The sequence below is a fragment of the Corylus avellana genome, chromosome 3 (genome assembly GCF_965113065.1).
Source record: "Corylus avellana chromosome 3, dhCorAvel1.hap1.2, whole genome shotgun sequence".
NCBI lineage: Eukaryota > Viridiplantae > Streptophyta > Magnoliopsida > Fagales > Betulaceae > Corylus > Corylus avellana.
In genome coordinates, this window is record NC_142492.1 from 3,916,770 (window position 1) to 3,933,144 (window position 16,375).

A 16,375-nucleotide genomic window follows, 5' to 3' on the forward strand; every position below is an offset into this window, starting at 1 on the left:
TTGAGTATTTTTGTGCAGATCCACACAGAGGAAGACTCTTTCCAATTTCTTACGGAATCCGAATTGTCTGTAATTTGCTGTTGAATTGTTAGTAATCTAAATAATAAATATGACTTTGTGAAAGAATTTAACATGTCAAAAATCAATGTTTGAATTTTTAGGTTAGTAAAAGGTTAATAAATAACAATTAAAAATGTTAAAGAAAACATGTACTTCTCACATGTTATAGGACATTGGAGGAAATTTATGTCCTTGACAACCATTTTCATCCCTTTGTTACTATTCATGCACAATTTCTTCAAAAAAATTAACATCAAAACATTATAATTTTTTTTTTTTTTTTTTTTTTTTACTTTTTATATCACATAATTAACTTTTTTATTACTATTTGTAAGAACAGTTTCCGGAACGGTATGACCATGAGAAAGCGCCCGATGTCGCTCAAGTTAGTTCTCTTGAAAAAAGTACATGTATTCTCTAAATATTTCAGTGTAGTGTTATACCTGGCGTTCGACCTATGTATAGGCTAATAACTTCACTCCTACTAGGACTCGATCTTCTATCTTATCCAAGTCTCAGAGCTTGATTTAAATTGGGAGTAGTGATTGTATACGGGCTTTGATGATATCCCTATTACATTGGATAATCATGAAATGAATCCTTAGCCAAACAGGAATCAACTACTGCAAACTATGAGTTAGCTCCGCAATTGGATTGAATATGGAGCTAGGGTCACTCCTGGGCGCTCAAGGGGTTTTATAGAAGTAATTATAGATGTCTCTTTTATATCTTTTTAAAAATGATGTGGCTATTAAAATCATCATTTGATCAAAATTCAATAATGATCAATCACAAGCCCAATGGTGATTTTAATAGTCATATCATTCTTCAAGGGATTCAATAAGAATACAAGAGGGACTTGTAGCATTACTTGTTTTGTAGCCTTGGGCGACTAGTCCTCAAAAATTGTTTCTCCTTCTCACTGCTAATTCTAGTAGGCCGGACCTTCATTAAACACGGAACAAACTCAAGAGGGCCTAGCCCATGGCTTCGTCCCCATATTGTGAGCCTCGGCTTACTAGGAGTCCAAAATGAGAAGTTTATTTTTCCAACACTATTTAAATAAAAAATAACATTATAAAACAAAACATTTTCATTTTTTCATACAGAAAATTCAAAACGTTATATCACACCAGTAATTTTCTACCGCAATAACAAAGGCTTGGCCAACAAGACCTCCACCATTTCCTATCACCTTCGGGACGACTCATAGTTTTCATAATGACGAATAATTGCTTGTCCCGTTCCCGGAGAAGCCATAGTCCTTCAATAAGTTAAAATGTCGAAGTTGCCGCGTTATTTCATACATCAAACGTTTCCGTTGGTTTAGACAAGGGATCCAGTACAAAAGCGACCACACCATCGCAGCAATGATAATATTTTCATCGATTTTCATGAATTGATTGAGGGACCGTTGAAGATTGAATTTATTATTATTATTATTATTATTATTATAATTGAACGAGAAAAAATGACTATAAAGAAAGATCTTTCTCATTTCTGATCCGAATGGAAGAGAAAATAGGCGATTATATGAGAATGCTTTCAAAATCAAGATGGAAAGCGGTCCATTTAGCTAGAGCATGTACCCGAAAGTTGGCACTACGATATACCTTCAAAGCATTCAAACTTTAAAAATTAGTTTTGTGAAAAACTTTGTATAAATTGTGTTATTGTCCGACATAGATGAAATTAGGAAATATTAGGTGTTCTTCTAGTGTTCTCTTTGTATCCTCTAAACTATGACGTGACTTTTAAAATTGTCATTGAATTTGAGATTATCATTATTGACTTTAATCTATAAGTGATTTTAAAAGTTACATTACAGTTGAGAGGATACCAGAAGAACACTAAAAAAATATACACCCAACATTTCATGATGAAATTCAAGTAAAATATTGTCATATGAAATGAACCAATAAATAAACTTTACCATGTCAAAAAAAAAAAAAAAAAAAAAAAAAAAAAAACTTTACCATATATTAATTATGATGACGTGGAATGTGCATCAACGTCTCCAAAAATGGTGATATGAGAAAGAATTGATGATAGTAGTAGCTATAAAAGGATACCTCTATGGCTTGTTTCTCTTTCTGTTGTAGAGTAGTTTGGCTACTCTTGTTATCACACGTCTTGAGGAAAGTAATGAAATCACTTTTTCAAAAGGTTACCTCTATGGTGCCACAATTTAAGACGCGTTTGTTATATTTGTCGACATCTATTTAATTCCTCATTTTTATTTATTTATTTTTTAAAATGAGCTCAATTTTCTAGTCCACCTAGTCACCTACAGAGATTTTGTTTTTAATTGTTTTAGTCAAATGCATGTTATTTGTGAACATTCCTTTTCGTCAAAGAAATTTCTTTCAATTAAGTGTCTACTAGCATCGAGAAAAGTACATTCATTTCAATATATATTGTCTAAGTCTTAACCATTTTAATATAATAAAAAAAATACATGATAATTTTACAAATTAAATTGAAAGAATTTTCTTCAATCTAATGTAAATAAAGAGTAATGATACTATACACCAATTCACGTGGTATATTTTAAATAATTATTTTTAAAAATATATATTTTATTTTATTTTATTTTTTGCCAATAAACAGGTGTCTCATTTGTAGCATTAGGACCTTTTTAGAGAGATTTGATCACTGGATATTCTCCAGTTCAAAATTGATTGAAGAAGATTATGTTTCGTGAAAAATATGATTCTCTTCATTACACATAAATATAATAATATCTATTTAATTATTAAAATTTAAAGTTAGTGCATCAAATAATATATATATATATATGATTCTCTTTATTACAAACAATTATAATAATATTTATTTAATTATTAAAATTTAAAGTTATTGCATCAAATAATATATATAAAATTAATATTGACACGTCTATTTAAAAAGTTTAATTAATGCAGATTTGTTTTTGATAACGGTGTACCACTTTTTTAAAATCTTTAATATAAAAATACAAGTTAAACTGCAGAAGATCTTGTTGGGCCCGTAGACCCCTCTGCCCCCGTTCCTGATTAATATTTTAGGCGCAAATCAACAGAAATCAAAAAGCTCTCTCGGCAACTTTCGAAATAAAAGCTTTCTCAGCTACCAAATCCCGCGGAAAGGCCCGACCGAAAACCAAAACCAAATTTCCTTTCTTTTCATATATATAAACCTAAACTGCTAAGCAATCAGCACCTTCGCGCTCCTTTCTCTCATTCCCACCTATTTTTCTAAGCAAAAGCGTGTAATAACGAAGAAAAAGTTCATTCTTAAAACTATAATTCAGAGTAAGAATCGAAGAATCGCTTGCGATCCCAAACACTGTACTCAACGCTTTGAATCTCTCGCTGTCTGTCTTCCTTTCGAGTATATCTCTACAGGTAAAGGATCTAATTCTTTCGATTTATTGTCCCTTTATGACGACGTTTTCTGCCTCTGTCGATAACTAATAAGCGACCTGTTTGGTTGCCGTCAAATCCAAGCAAATCGAAAGCAAAGAGACTCTGAGAAATCCTGTTTTTTTTTTTTGTTTTTTGGGTTAACAATAAAATAAAATTTGTTTGGTTGTATTTTTTTTGTGTGCGTTGATTTTCTCCTCGACCAAACGGAGCGTAGAAGGGAAATGGAGTTGATGAACAGGATTTCGTTCCGTTTGGGGAATCGCTTGCGTGAATTGTCATTGGATTCTCAAATTGTAGCTAGGGATGTTAGGGCTTCTATTCATTGTTTTCTTGCTGGGAGGTGTGGGGTTATGGAGCTATATTATACTTTTGATCAATGTGATATATAAATATACATAACATGTACGTATGTGATATGAATGGAGTAGTGAATATGGAAATATCGTATTGTTCTGCTTATTAATCGTGATTCGTGTATATGATAGTGCTTTGCTTGTTAGCTTGTCAAACAAGGCTTCTTAGACTATATTATTGTGCATCAATTGGTTTATCCATGTACTGTTTCATCTTTGAGTCTGCTTCACAAATTCAACTATACAAGTTTGTGTTTTATGTTAGTTGTTAGTGTCATAAACTGTCTTACCCTGAACTGATCAAATTTGTGTTAGCAGAAACCTACATGTGACAAGTTTTTGTTATCAAAGAATACTTTTCTAAATTGCTTCAACACAGTTTTAGTGAACTTACATATTGGTCGGTGATTACTTGATTGCTGAATTTGACGGTCTTGCTTAATCTGCAGTTGTGAAGTGATAATGGGTGATATCATAACTGATAATACTATGAAGGAATTCTACATTCCAAATTACATACTTGTACCTGGTACAGAGGTCAAAAATGCTTCACATATACCTGCTTGTCCTGTTATAGTCTTCATTAATTCTAAAAGCGGGGGCCAGCTGGGAACGGAGCTTCTTGTTACATATCGTGCTCTTCTAAATGAAAACCAGGTAACTCCAGTTCTTGCCCAAAAGTTAGATTCTTGGTGAAAGATGTCTTAAGAATAGGATATGCCGTTGTGGTTATAAGATTTCTTGGTAATAATGGGATTGACATTGGGGTGACCGATTTTCAGGTTTTTGATTTGGGAGAAATGGCTCCTGATAAGGTGCTACACCAGCTCTATGTTACTTTAGAAACTCTGAAGTACAGTGAAGACGTTTTGGCAGCTGAAATTCAAAAGAAATTGAGAATAATTGTGAGTTTAATTTAAGTATGACTCATGTTATGTCCTCTGTATTTCCAGACATAAACACGCAAGTTCAAAAAATAATCGCAGCTTGACCTCGATTTGTTTTTCTTTTATTTCTATTGTACACATTTATCGTTAGGTTGCTGGTGGGGATGGGACAGCCAGCTGGCTCCTTGGAGTAGTAAGTGATCTCAAGCTACCACAGCCGCCTCCGATTGCAACGGTACCATTGGGAACTGGAAACAACATACCATTTTCTTTTGGCTGGGTAAGATGTGATGTTAAATGTTCTTGTATAGATGAAATTGTTGAATGTCAATATAGTGATGGTTTTTGTGTTTAATTTCCTCATTGTTATTCTTGTTTGCCCTGATTTAGTGACTGCTGTATAGATAAGACATACTACTAATGATATGAATATTTCTCGCCTATAACTAGTCCCTGTAATTGTAGCTACAATTGTATATTTCATAGAAGATAACACTACCTTTTTTATGATGCTTTTTAAGTGAAAGTTTTAGAGTCTGTTTGGGATTGCATTTGAGAAATAGGGCTTTTAAGTCAAAAAGTGTTTTTTGGCAAAAGCTTCATTTTTAAGTTTTTGCCAAAAGTGCGTTTTTGACTATTTTTAGCCTTTTTGGATCCTTAAAAGTGCTTTTAATTTTTTTTATCAAACTAGTACTTTTTTCTTCAAACAGACTTTTTAAGTGTTAAACACACTTTTAAGTCATTCAAACACAATCCCAAACAGACCCTTAGTGTGCAAGCCACCTAGTGGTTATTTACTTGTAGCTGGTAACGATGCTAAACTACATCTTCATCATGCATGCCATGTCAAATCATGGAGATACTAAGTTTTTTCTTTTTGTTTCTTCAAGATCTAATATAGATATCTATTGGTGTTCTGCATCTTGAGAATAACGTTTCATAAATGTGGCCAGCATTTGAAGCTTTGCATAACATGGTCATTTTTAATTTACAGGGAAAGAAAAATCCAGGCACAGATCTTCAATCAGTGGAATCATTTTTGAACCAAGTAAAGACTGCAAAGGAAATGAAAATTGATAGGTAATATATCTTTGACTTAATAAGACAAGCATATGGACACACACAGACCAGAAAAGTATAAACGTCTCTAGTATCATTTCTTGGTGAGCCAACTATCTTCCTGGATGCAAGGCATATTTAGATTTGGCAAGTTGCCTCAATGTAGAAAAATATTGTAAGACTTGGATTTGAAAATTCAGACGTGTCATAAACTTGTGATTAAAGAGTTCTCATGATCTGTAATGCCTACTTATAGAAGTTGGGTACATTTACATATCCTATGTAAATATTATTCTTGGTTGGCTAAGTGAACATTATGTTGCCATTTCATCCATATCAGGTCAATTTTATCATGGAAGAATGTTGTAATATACTTTCTCTCAATCTTGCTCCTCACTAATAGATTCAATGTATGGTTTTACCTTTTTCCAACATTTGTATAATTCTTTCTCTCCACTTGTTTTGCCCACTAATCAGTGAAGTAGGCAACTTCATCTCTTGTCTGTTTATTTTTAACCTTTGTTAGGTTGCTGATTCTACTCTTTCTTTTCAGCTGGCATATTATCATGAGGATGAGGGCTCCAAAAGATGGATCTTGTGACCCTATTGCACCGCTTGAACTACCCCATTCTTTGCACGCATTTCATCGTGTCTCCCTAACAGATAAGCTGAATATGGTGAGTCTTCTTATTACTATTCTCCCATTTATGCTATGCACACAATTTTTTCTTTGTTTTTTAAATAATTAATTCCACGTATGCTGTGTAAATGAAGAAGCTATGCAGTTATATGCACAGTGCTATCTATACTATCTGGTATTGTTTAGAATCTCTGTCCGCAAGTTGTTCTAGACCTCCTTTATGTTATTGGTAAATGATAAGTAAAAAAAGAAGAAAAAAATGTAGGGGAAGGACAACTGCCCTTCATGCACGAAAGTGAGCAACGCTAGTATTGTCAAATACAACAATTATGATACAGAAAGGAGCTTAAAGGGGATAGAAGCTGGCTTATAGAAGTCTATAGCTTAGTTAGTCTCTCTTAGTAAGGGAGGTCACCGCTGTGTTCATTTTCCATTTCCATAAAGGTTACATTAGTTCCTGCCTTCATGGGGTATTATTGATTCTTAGGTTATTATGTAGACTCTGATCTTGAAGTTTCTGAAACTGACACTGGCCTCTCCTTGGGAAAAGTGAAGTCATTCGGAGCTCCTTTAGGTTTTAATCTAAAGCCTTCATTGAAGTTCTATTTAACTCTTTAAATAAAATCCTTGCACTCTCATGTACAAGCTAGTAACAGGCCATTCTAGTCTAGATACCACCATAGTGTATTTTCCAATTTGGGTTATCTGTGTTAGGTAACATGTAGATTTCAATCTATCATTTTCAATCTGGAAACCCGAATTGTCCATCTATGCTCTCCCCTTTTTTCCATTATTTGGTTGGGTGTTGAATTTCATGCTTAATGGCAAATCATCTGCTTACTGTTCACAGGAGGGTTACCACACATTTCGTGGGGGATTTTGGAACTACTTCAGCATGGGTAAGAAATTTGAATGCGTGACTAGATTTCTAATAATATTTCAGAGGCTTGTAGCAGCAAAGAACAATTTATAAACCCTTAACATCATCACAATCCTGGAAAATTGAAGAACACAAATAAAAAGAAAAAGATGAAAAATTAAGCAAAATTCCCACGAACCTATGCAAGTTTAAAATGTAGCTTTCTGATTGCTATTGTTTCCATTGCAAATTGCTTTGTCATATGATATTATTTTAGATATTAGGAGTATGTACAGGGCAGACATAAGGTCTCTAAAATAAATGCATTACGGTTAAGTTCTCACTTTTGAATTATTTGGGTTGGACTTTATGTACAAAACTAAGTAAGATCAACTGTTTGCTTCAATGATGGGAATCTTATTGATATGATGGGCCTCAAGGTGTGATATGTCTTGCGACTGTACAACTTTGAGGGCTGGAGTCTCTTGTTTTGAGCATCTATGGCTGTGATTTGGTGTTTCTTCAGTGTCCAACCCAAAGACAAGCCTCAGTGCGTGTGTGTGTGTGTATATATGTATATAGCTACTGCTTAGAACAACAAGAAATGGAGAGTATATCTGGTTAGTGTGTATCAACACAACCAAGGGAGACAACACACTTGCTATTTATCATTTTACTTTATTCTATAAAGGTTTATACGGCTATGGTTCTTGGGATGTAAATAACTAGTAAGGATAAATCTCCACGAACTTCTAACATTTCCATACTTTTGTCTTTTTCTTTTTTCCTCCGTCTGAGCAACATTTCCATACCTTCAAATTTTTTATGTGGTTGCTGAGCTCCTTACCAATATGGTTTTCTTTGTTCAGGAATGGATGCTCAAGTATCATATGCATTTCACTCTGAGAGAAAGTTACACCCAGAAAAATTTAAAAGTCAATTTGTTAATCAGGTATTACCATTTCTTACTATGTTAGTAATTTGACGCAATCGAAAAGTGAATACAAGGGTAAACATGTTAATCCAAGTTGATTTAGAATCCACCAGGAAAGGAGAAACTTTTTTTTTGAATAAAATTTATTGAAATTTCATAATAACAACGCTAGTTTGATGCCCCAATACATTCCTATTTATAGGCTACAAGAAATCCTAGTTGACTCCAAATGAAAGAAGGTTACTATTGTCTCTAAAAATAAGGAAAGAACTAACTGTAATTTTATTTCCTCACATAAGGAAAATTATAAAATTATTCTTTAAAATAAAGAAATAAAATATATTAGAAGACAAAACGGAAAACCCTGAATTGCAATTCTGTCTACCACGAAGGTTGAAGCTTGGTCAACCGAAGTATCTCACAAAGCACATAGGTCAACTGATCTATCCCACGGCTTTCCAAGATGCATTTTTTCTGACCTCTTCAAACTATCTATCCCACATGCTTTGCACGATATAATCCGTTTGACCCTTCATTCGACCGATCTATTTCACATACTTTGCACGATCTTCCAATGTAGCTCTCTGCCACGCTACTTGGATGAACTCCATTCGAATTGCTTTTTATCACGATTTGAATGACGCAGTTTTCCAATTTTCTTCCTTCAAAATTTTTTCATATAATTTTGTGCAACCCATCCTGAAGGATTACAGGTCCATCCACTTTAAGAAAACTTTTCCTCAAGTTTAAACTGAAAGAAGTCATCTCATCAAGAGGATGGTACTTCAACAATTCATACATTGACCAATTTTGTCGTGTTACAAGTAGTTTCTCCTCATATTATGATACATTATATTTAAAAAATTTCAACAAATCATGATTCATTGTACCTTAATCTCCAATAGATTCCAATTTTTTCCTACCAAAATTTTCCTTCAAATTTTGCATGAATCCACCCTGAAATGTCCTATATCATAATTGAACCTAATATTTGCATTGTGAAGCATTTAAACTGGGAATAGGATCCTCTCCATGAAATGGAGAGGATCCTATTACCTGTGGCCGGAGAAAAGCATTCAACTTTCTTCTGTTTCGAAAATTTATTGCTAGACAAAAAGAATGGTTATTTATGACTTAAGTTTGGTTTTGGACCACCCTTATTGAATATATGATACTCAAAATTATTTCTAGGTCTACTTTACATCCTTTTCGAGATTTTAGAATCGATTATTTATCATGGCGAAATGAAAAAGGCCACTTATTATTGCCCCTCCTTTTCTTTTTCTTGATGGGACAGAGTACATATTTGAAGCTTGGATGCACTCAAGGATGGTTTTGTGCTTCTCTACTTCATCCTTCTTCAAGGTGAGTATTCTGTTAGGTGATTGGAGGTTCCCTGTGAATAAACTGAAATTAAGACATTCAATGAACATAAGTAATTTTAAAGCTTGTAGGTATCAGATTCTAGCTAGTGTTTCGTTGGCATTTTGTTAATAATTATCATGCTAGGTTGTTCTTTCACTGTATTATGATTGGAATGTCTTTTCAGTAGTCTTTTTATGTTAGACTAAGATGCCGGACACTTAGTATCTCCTTTTTAAGACAATCTATTCTGTAATTTTTAATACAATTTATTCCATAATTTCTATGTTTGAAAATTTATCTAGTATTCTTCCACGGTGTTTGCAATTTACTCTGAAGAAAACTAATAACCTGCTCATGCTTGGGTAATTTGAGTTTTGGGAATAAGTCTTGTCTTTTAACCTATTGCTGTTTACTGTTGGAATTATGTATAGGCTTTTCTGGTCTAGATCTCCTCAAGTTTGGAATTTCTCTTTTGATGGTTCAAATAGGTTTTATAGTGATTTGAAGTTTTTTTTGTTTATATTTTCGGCTGAATGGTGCTGCTTTTTTTTAAAAAAAAATCATTCGTGGAAACAGTAATATAACAAGAATATATGAAGCTTCATTCTTCCTTTTTCAATTTTCCCCCGTGAGCTGTCTCACTCAGTTTTAGTCAGATGACAGCCATTGCTGCATTGCTGCTACCTCATTGTGATTATCTTATCCACCATGAGCCATTGGCAAAAATCACATTGTTTTCATTATCTTAACTTCCAGGAATATGGGAATTGAATTGGTATGTGTGGTAGATTCTTAGTTAAATATTTACCGGACTGGATTTTAGTTTGTATATATATATATTTTAAATTGATTGGCTAAAGTTTTTGAGACATGATTAGTTGGTCTTCAAGTTACTAGCCTTCTGTCTAATTGTGTTTGCTTGTGTAAATGTCTTAATTTTCTTACAGGAACATAGCACAGCTGACACAGGTTAAGATCCTGAACAGACAAGGTCAGTGGGAGGATCTTCACATACCTCGCAGGTGATTTATTAATTTTCTGTTTCACTCTTTATTATCCAACGAACTGCTTTCAACGCAACCTTGGTCATTTGTCAGTTGTTTTATTCATTTTCTTTATGAATTGCCTTATTCAAAAAGTTTAATTAGTCCAAAATGGATTCTTAATACTTACATCCTTTCCATGATTCCATTCAACACCTCATGCGTTATTTGACTTCTCATGTTTAGTGCCCTCTCTGTGATATGCAGCATCAGGTCTATTGTTTGCCTCAACTTGCCCAGTTTTTCTGGTGGACTTAATCCTTGGGGAACACCGAAAAGGAAGAAATCGGATGATGTTAGTTCTGATTTATCTCCATCTTTCTCTGTTTTTGAGATATTTACTGAACAGAGGCTGTCCCAAAATTGCAGTTAAATTTGCAGATATATCTCTCACTAACTCATTTGAACTGCAATTTCTGGATAAATTTGCAGAGGGACCTCACTTCTCCATTCATTGATGACGGCCTACTTGAGATTGTCGGTTTCAGAAATGCTTGGCATGGGCTTGTTTTGCTTGCTCCAAATGGACATGGGACTCGTCTTGCACAGGTAGGAGATGGATTTGAGTATCAAGTGAATTTTGGTTCTATTTTTTTTCTTCTTCTGCTATTTTGTTTAAATGCATATCAAATTCCTGTTAAATTACTCCCAAGTTTCGAGCGTCATTGTTTTCTCCGTATGTAGGCAAAGGGAATCCGTTTTGAGTTTCGGAAGGGTTCAGCTGACCATACATTCATGAGAATTGATGGGGAGCCATGGAAACAACCCCTCCCAGTTGATGATGATACCGTTGTGGTAGAAATTTCTCACTTCGGCCAAGTGAACATGCTTGCTACCCCACATTGCCAATCTAAAAGTATATACGACCCCACTTCACCTGTTAGTCACCGTGATGAAGACGAGGAGGATAGCACTGAAGATTCCATGGAAGATTGGGGAGAGCGCAGGAAGTTTGGTGCAGCTGCCACTTTTAAATTTCCGGATGAGTTCGATATATCTCATCTCAGTTAAGTACCTTTGCATATAAATCATTCTTTTTCTCACTCCATTAGCCTTTAAATTTTTATAATGTCTGAAGGAATTGCAGTAGCTGTGGCCAAATTATGTCTACTGCAGCCACGTAGTGATATGCTGTATGCTATTGGCAGTGTAGATTCTTGTAAACAATTTTTCTCCAATAGAAATTTGAAATTTTTTTAACTTTCATTAGGGTAGGAGCTTCGCTTTTCCCTTTTCTTTGCTTAAGATCATAGTGGGAAATGATGCTAATTAATGTTCGCTTCAGGCTGTTAGACTAGATTTTAGTCTTTGCTTGGAAATTGGAAACATATATCATGTACATGTTATTGGGAAATTTAGCCCTCTGGTGTTATGCTCCATAAAATGCTCGTGAAATATCAATAGAAAGAATCTCTGGAGATAAAAGAGGGCACTTACAAAAGAGTCCGCAGAGAGAAAAAAAAAATTGCTAAATAGATTCGTACAGTTCGATGACCTTGTAACAAATAAATTCATGTGGTTTCTTATAAATTCCTTATGGCATGTCTTTGTAACAAAATGATCATTCCGTACAAATTCCGCCCATTTTTTTCGACAGAGTACTTATAAAATTACAAATTTATCCTTAAACAAAAATTATATATACGAAAAGTAAAAAGTCCAAGAAAAAAAAAATGATTTGCTAGTGACTGAATTATCCTCATAGGCCCTTGAGGCTAATCACTCATTTTGGCTCGTTTTGGGATGGTTAAGCTTTTTAATGGTGGTTCAACCAACTTCAAAAACTTGTTATGGCGAGAGTGGCATAACCACTCTCAAGCTATGGGGATGGTTCGTTTATCCCCATGAATGCCCGCAGGGGGCGGCTAAATTACCTTTAGAGGTAGACTTTTGGTGTGGTTTGTTACCTTTCAAACCGATGGTAAGAGTGGTTAAACTATCTTTATGTTGAATAAAAAATAGTGGTTGAATCACCTCCAAAGACCTTTTAAAGTAGTTTAACCACCTCCAAAACTTATCAATGGGGTAACTGAACCACCTTAAGCTATGAGCGTGATTAGTCTCCTCTAGCACGAATCATTTGGTATCATTCAACTACCCCAAAAGCCCCAGGAAGTGGTTGACCACTCCTAGAACAAGCCAGTAGGGGTGGCCGACTACCTCCTTTCCAAATTAATTAATTAATTTTTTTAAAGGAAGTTTTTATTTGAGGGTAAATTCTCATAAAAAATATTAAAATTTATACCGAGAGATCATTTTGTTACAAAGGCATACACATAAATTTATAAATTCATTTTGAAGCCACAGAATTTATTTGTTATAAGGTAACTATAGAAACCAATTTAACATTTAAAAAAAAAAAAAAATTCAGAATTTTATAGCAAAAGCAAACTGGTTCAAAACTTGAAACTGTATAGTACCACCATTTTGAGACTACATAAAATTCCACCGCTTGATAGCAAAAGCAAAACACTGTATAAACAGTCTTCCATTTGGTCTCCTCCTCTACCAGGTTCACCAAGGTTAATTTTGATGTGGCTTTGTCTTCAGATTTTGCAGTGGCTGCCACGTTGGTTAGTGATTCAAATGGTAACATCATTGAAGCTATTACTAAGAAGATTCTTACTAAGGATGTTGCCTTAGGTGAAGCTCATGCGGCCCTTTTAGCGGTTTAAACTGTAGCTTTGTACGGTGCTTACTCTCTCATCCTTGAAGGGAATGCCCTCAATGTTGTCTTTGCTATTCGACAACCTCAGCTATTTACGAGTTGGAATTTTTCTAATGTTGTTTTTGACATTTTTCTGTATTTACTTTCTTTCTTTAGCTGGAAAACTAAGAAAATTTTTATGAGTGCTAACTTTAGAGCACATTTTTTGGCTAAATGAGCCGCTTCCCACCTCGTGTTTGAAAGCATTCTCATAGGATCATACATTCTCTCTCGGATCAAGAGTGGAAAAGATCTCCCTTGTAACTTTTTTCCTCTTTTAATTAAAATAAAAAATAAAAAACTATATAAAATTGCAATAATAATAATAATAATAATAAAACTACATAAAATATTAAAATTCATTCAATTTACAACTATATTTGTACCACCGGGTTGAAACTATAATGAATCTTTGACCAAGTGTTATATTAAAAATCAGCAATACCAAGGATGAACAGCTGAACACGAAAAAAAAAAAAAAAAAAAAAAAAACCCACGGAAAGAAACACTCTCAAGTGTCCAAAAACCCGCCCCTCTTTGAATAATAATAATAATAATAATAAAAAAGTGTCCAAAAACCCGGATTCTCCAGCTAAGCACATGGTTTTGGTTCCAAAAACCAGGGCAACTTTCCCTAAACAATTGGTGCAACTGCCTGTGGTTTTCCATCTCGTTACTCTCGAAGTTTACCGCTTCAAAATTATTAACCCACCTATATAAGAAACACTCCCATCGGCATTCTCCCCCACACCATCAAACTCACACAGAAGAATCTCCAAAACCCAGATTCAGAAAGATCATACAAATATGAGCTCAGCTAGCAGAGCCTGGATTGTGGCAGCAAGCATAGCAGCCGTGGAGACCCTGAAGGACCAAGGGGTATGCAGGTGGAATTTTGTTATAAGGTCAATGCAACAACACGCCAAGAACAATATCAGATCATATTATCAGGCCAACAAGCTCTCTGCTCAATCTTCTGCTGCTATTTCTAATCAGATTAAGCGGTCCAAGGAGTCGTCTGTCAGAAAAGTCATGGACTTGAGCTGCTGGGGTCCCAATACAACTAGATTTTAGTGTAATATATGGTGATATGATATGAAAATTGTTCCTTATTTCATTACAGAATGTCGCATATTGAGCCTTAAATTTCTATTATTGAGCCTCCCTCCACATTTTTGTGCTATATATATATATATATATATATATATATATATATATAATTCCCCTTTTTATATCTTTTATGCTCATATCAAAGAGTTTCAACCACAGAAAAAAGATGCAATTCAACATAAAAAAAAAAGAAAAAAAAAAAAGAAAAGAAAGAAAAGCCACATGCAGTTTATGGGTGCCTCTTAGAAAAGAAGGGTTGTTCTGGGGGCATAAGAGAAGGTCAAGATGGAGAAAGAAGAACATGAAGGAGCCTCCATTATTTGGCTTTGAAATCTACTCCACAGTAGTAGGGGTTGGATCTGAAATTTTGGGTTTTTTTTAGGGAATAAATTAGTGAGGACAAGAGAAATTCTGATCACTTCAATTAGTGCCTTCTTACTCTGTTTTTGGCATTTTCAAACAATTTTTATTTCTCTTCAAAGGGTGCCCTTGAGAAAAGACTAAAACAGACAAGAGCTACCCCACATTTATATATGTTTCTTTCTGAGCAATTCTGTCTTTCTTTAGTCGCGCCCAGGTTCAAGGGCTCAGCGTATGAGCTAAGCAAATGGTTTGGGAAACCCAAATACCAGGCTTCTCTACCAAACTGCTGGCTAAGCTGCCTCTAGTTTTCTTTGAGAAAAGTCATGTAGTTGAGCTGTTGGGGTCCTAATTGATCTCCCACATTGCTTTTAAATATATTGCCAACTTTTTTGAATGCGTATACATTAATTCTTCCCAAAGTGTCCCTACATGACTTTATGGCAGGCGAGGGAGTATATATGAAGAGTAATAATGATAGTATATGAATAGTAATACTGGTAAAATTTATAAATAACATATTTACCATAGAATTTGAATTTGGGAATTGTATGATCGAAAAATTATTAAAAATTTCTCAATTACAAATTCAAATAAGATTTAGGTCCAAATCTGTCATCCGAAGATCATAGTGTTAAAACTTAGAGGACAATATTGTACTTGTAAACGTACCAACATCGAAAATGTTATAATACTTGAGGAAAAATTGTTAAATTGGTTCTAAACAAAATGAACAAATAATTTTATATGATATGTTGTAGAAATTTCTAGGGGTGTGAATGCGGGCGGTTTTTTAACCGCCCGCTAACCGCTTAACCATACTAACTGATAACCGCCTAACTGCTATAACCGCCTAGCGGTTATTGGGTTTACTAACCGTAATTGCTAACCGCTAACCGCCTTTTTATATAATATATTTTTATAATTATAATTATAAAAATATTTATACATATAACATAATCACTTGATCATTAAATCACAATTTTTTTAAAAAATAATTAAATCACAATTTGAGTATTAATATATTATCACTATAATTTATATGATTATATCACATGATCAATTGATTATTAAATCATTTGATTATATAATAATAAATTATATATATTTAATATGACATAACTCATAAGTATACCAATTCATATTAATACAACAATTAAATATCTAGAGACTTATTTCCAATGTATGTTATAAACTTATAAGTCTATATAAGTCTACATATGCATATGAAAAATATAAATGTATAATATCAATACTTAATCATATGATTCAATGACAATTCAAATACTTTATTCAAGACTTCAAGTGAATCATATTATTAATGTACAATGATAATATGATTCGTATAATATCAAATTATGTAATTGACATTGGATTAAACAATGACTAATGTGTTAATTATAAACACAATTTAAGTATTAATGTATTATCATTATATGTTGTGACAGTTGTCTGAATTTTGAATTTTTTTTATATTGTGTTGAATTTTTTTTTTTTATATGTTGGTTTTTTTTTTTTAAAAAAAAGTTAACCGGTTATGATTTAATATTTAAGGATATTTTTTTAGAGTACAAGTAAATGTAAATTTTGG

At 33.6% G+C, this 16,375-nt stretch overlaps 2 protein-coding genes across 2 annotated transcripts; both read left to right on the forward strand.

Moving 5' to 3' along the window:
• The first annotated feature begins 3,144 nt into the window (after positions 1-3,144).
• Positions 3,145-11,961, forward strand: LOC132175364 (diacylglycerol kinase 5). The gene is made up of 13 exons (XM_059587295.2): positions 3,145-3,446; positions 4,270-4,477; positions 4,603-4,725; positions 4,859-4,987; positions 5,702-5,787; positions 6,320-6,443; positions 7,257-7,305; positions 8,135-8,217; positions 9,497-9,564; positions 10,512-10,586; positions 10,815-10,902; positions 11,040-11,156; positions 11,292-11,961. Exons 2-13 carry the CDS (start codon positions 4,283-4,285, stop codon positions 11,616-11,618), a joined length of 1,464 nt encoding a protein of 487 aa, XP_059443278.2. The 5' UTR covers positions 3,145-3,446; positions 4,270-4,282; the 3' UTR covers positions 11,619-11,961.
• A 2,050-nt stretch (positions 11,962-14,011) lies between these two features.
• Positions 14,012-14,479, forward strand: LOC148586700 (uncharacterized). Its single transcript, XM_088514569.1, has one exon. It carries the CDS (start codon positions 14,122-14,124, stop codon positions 14,386-14,388), a length of 267 nt encoding a protein of 88 aa, XP_088370695.1. The 5' UTR covers positions 14,012-14,121; the 3' UTR covers positions 14,389-14,479.
• Positions 14,480-16,375: the final 1,896 nt, after the last annotated feature.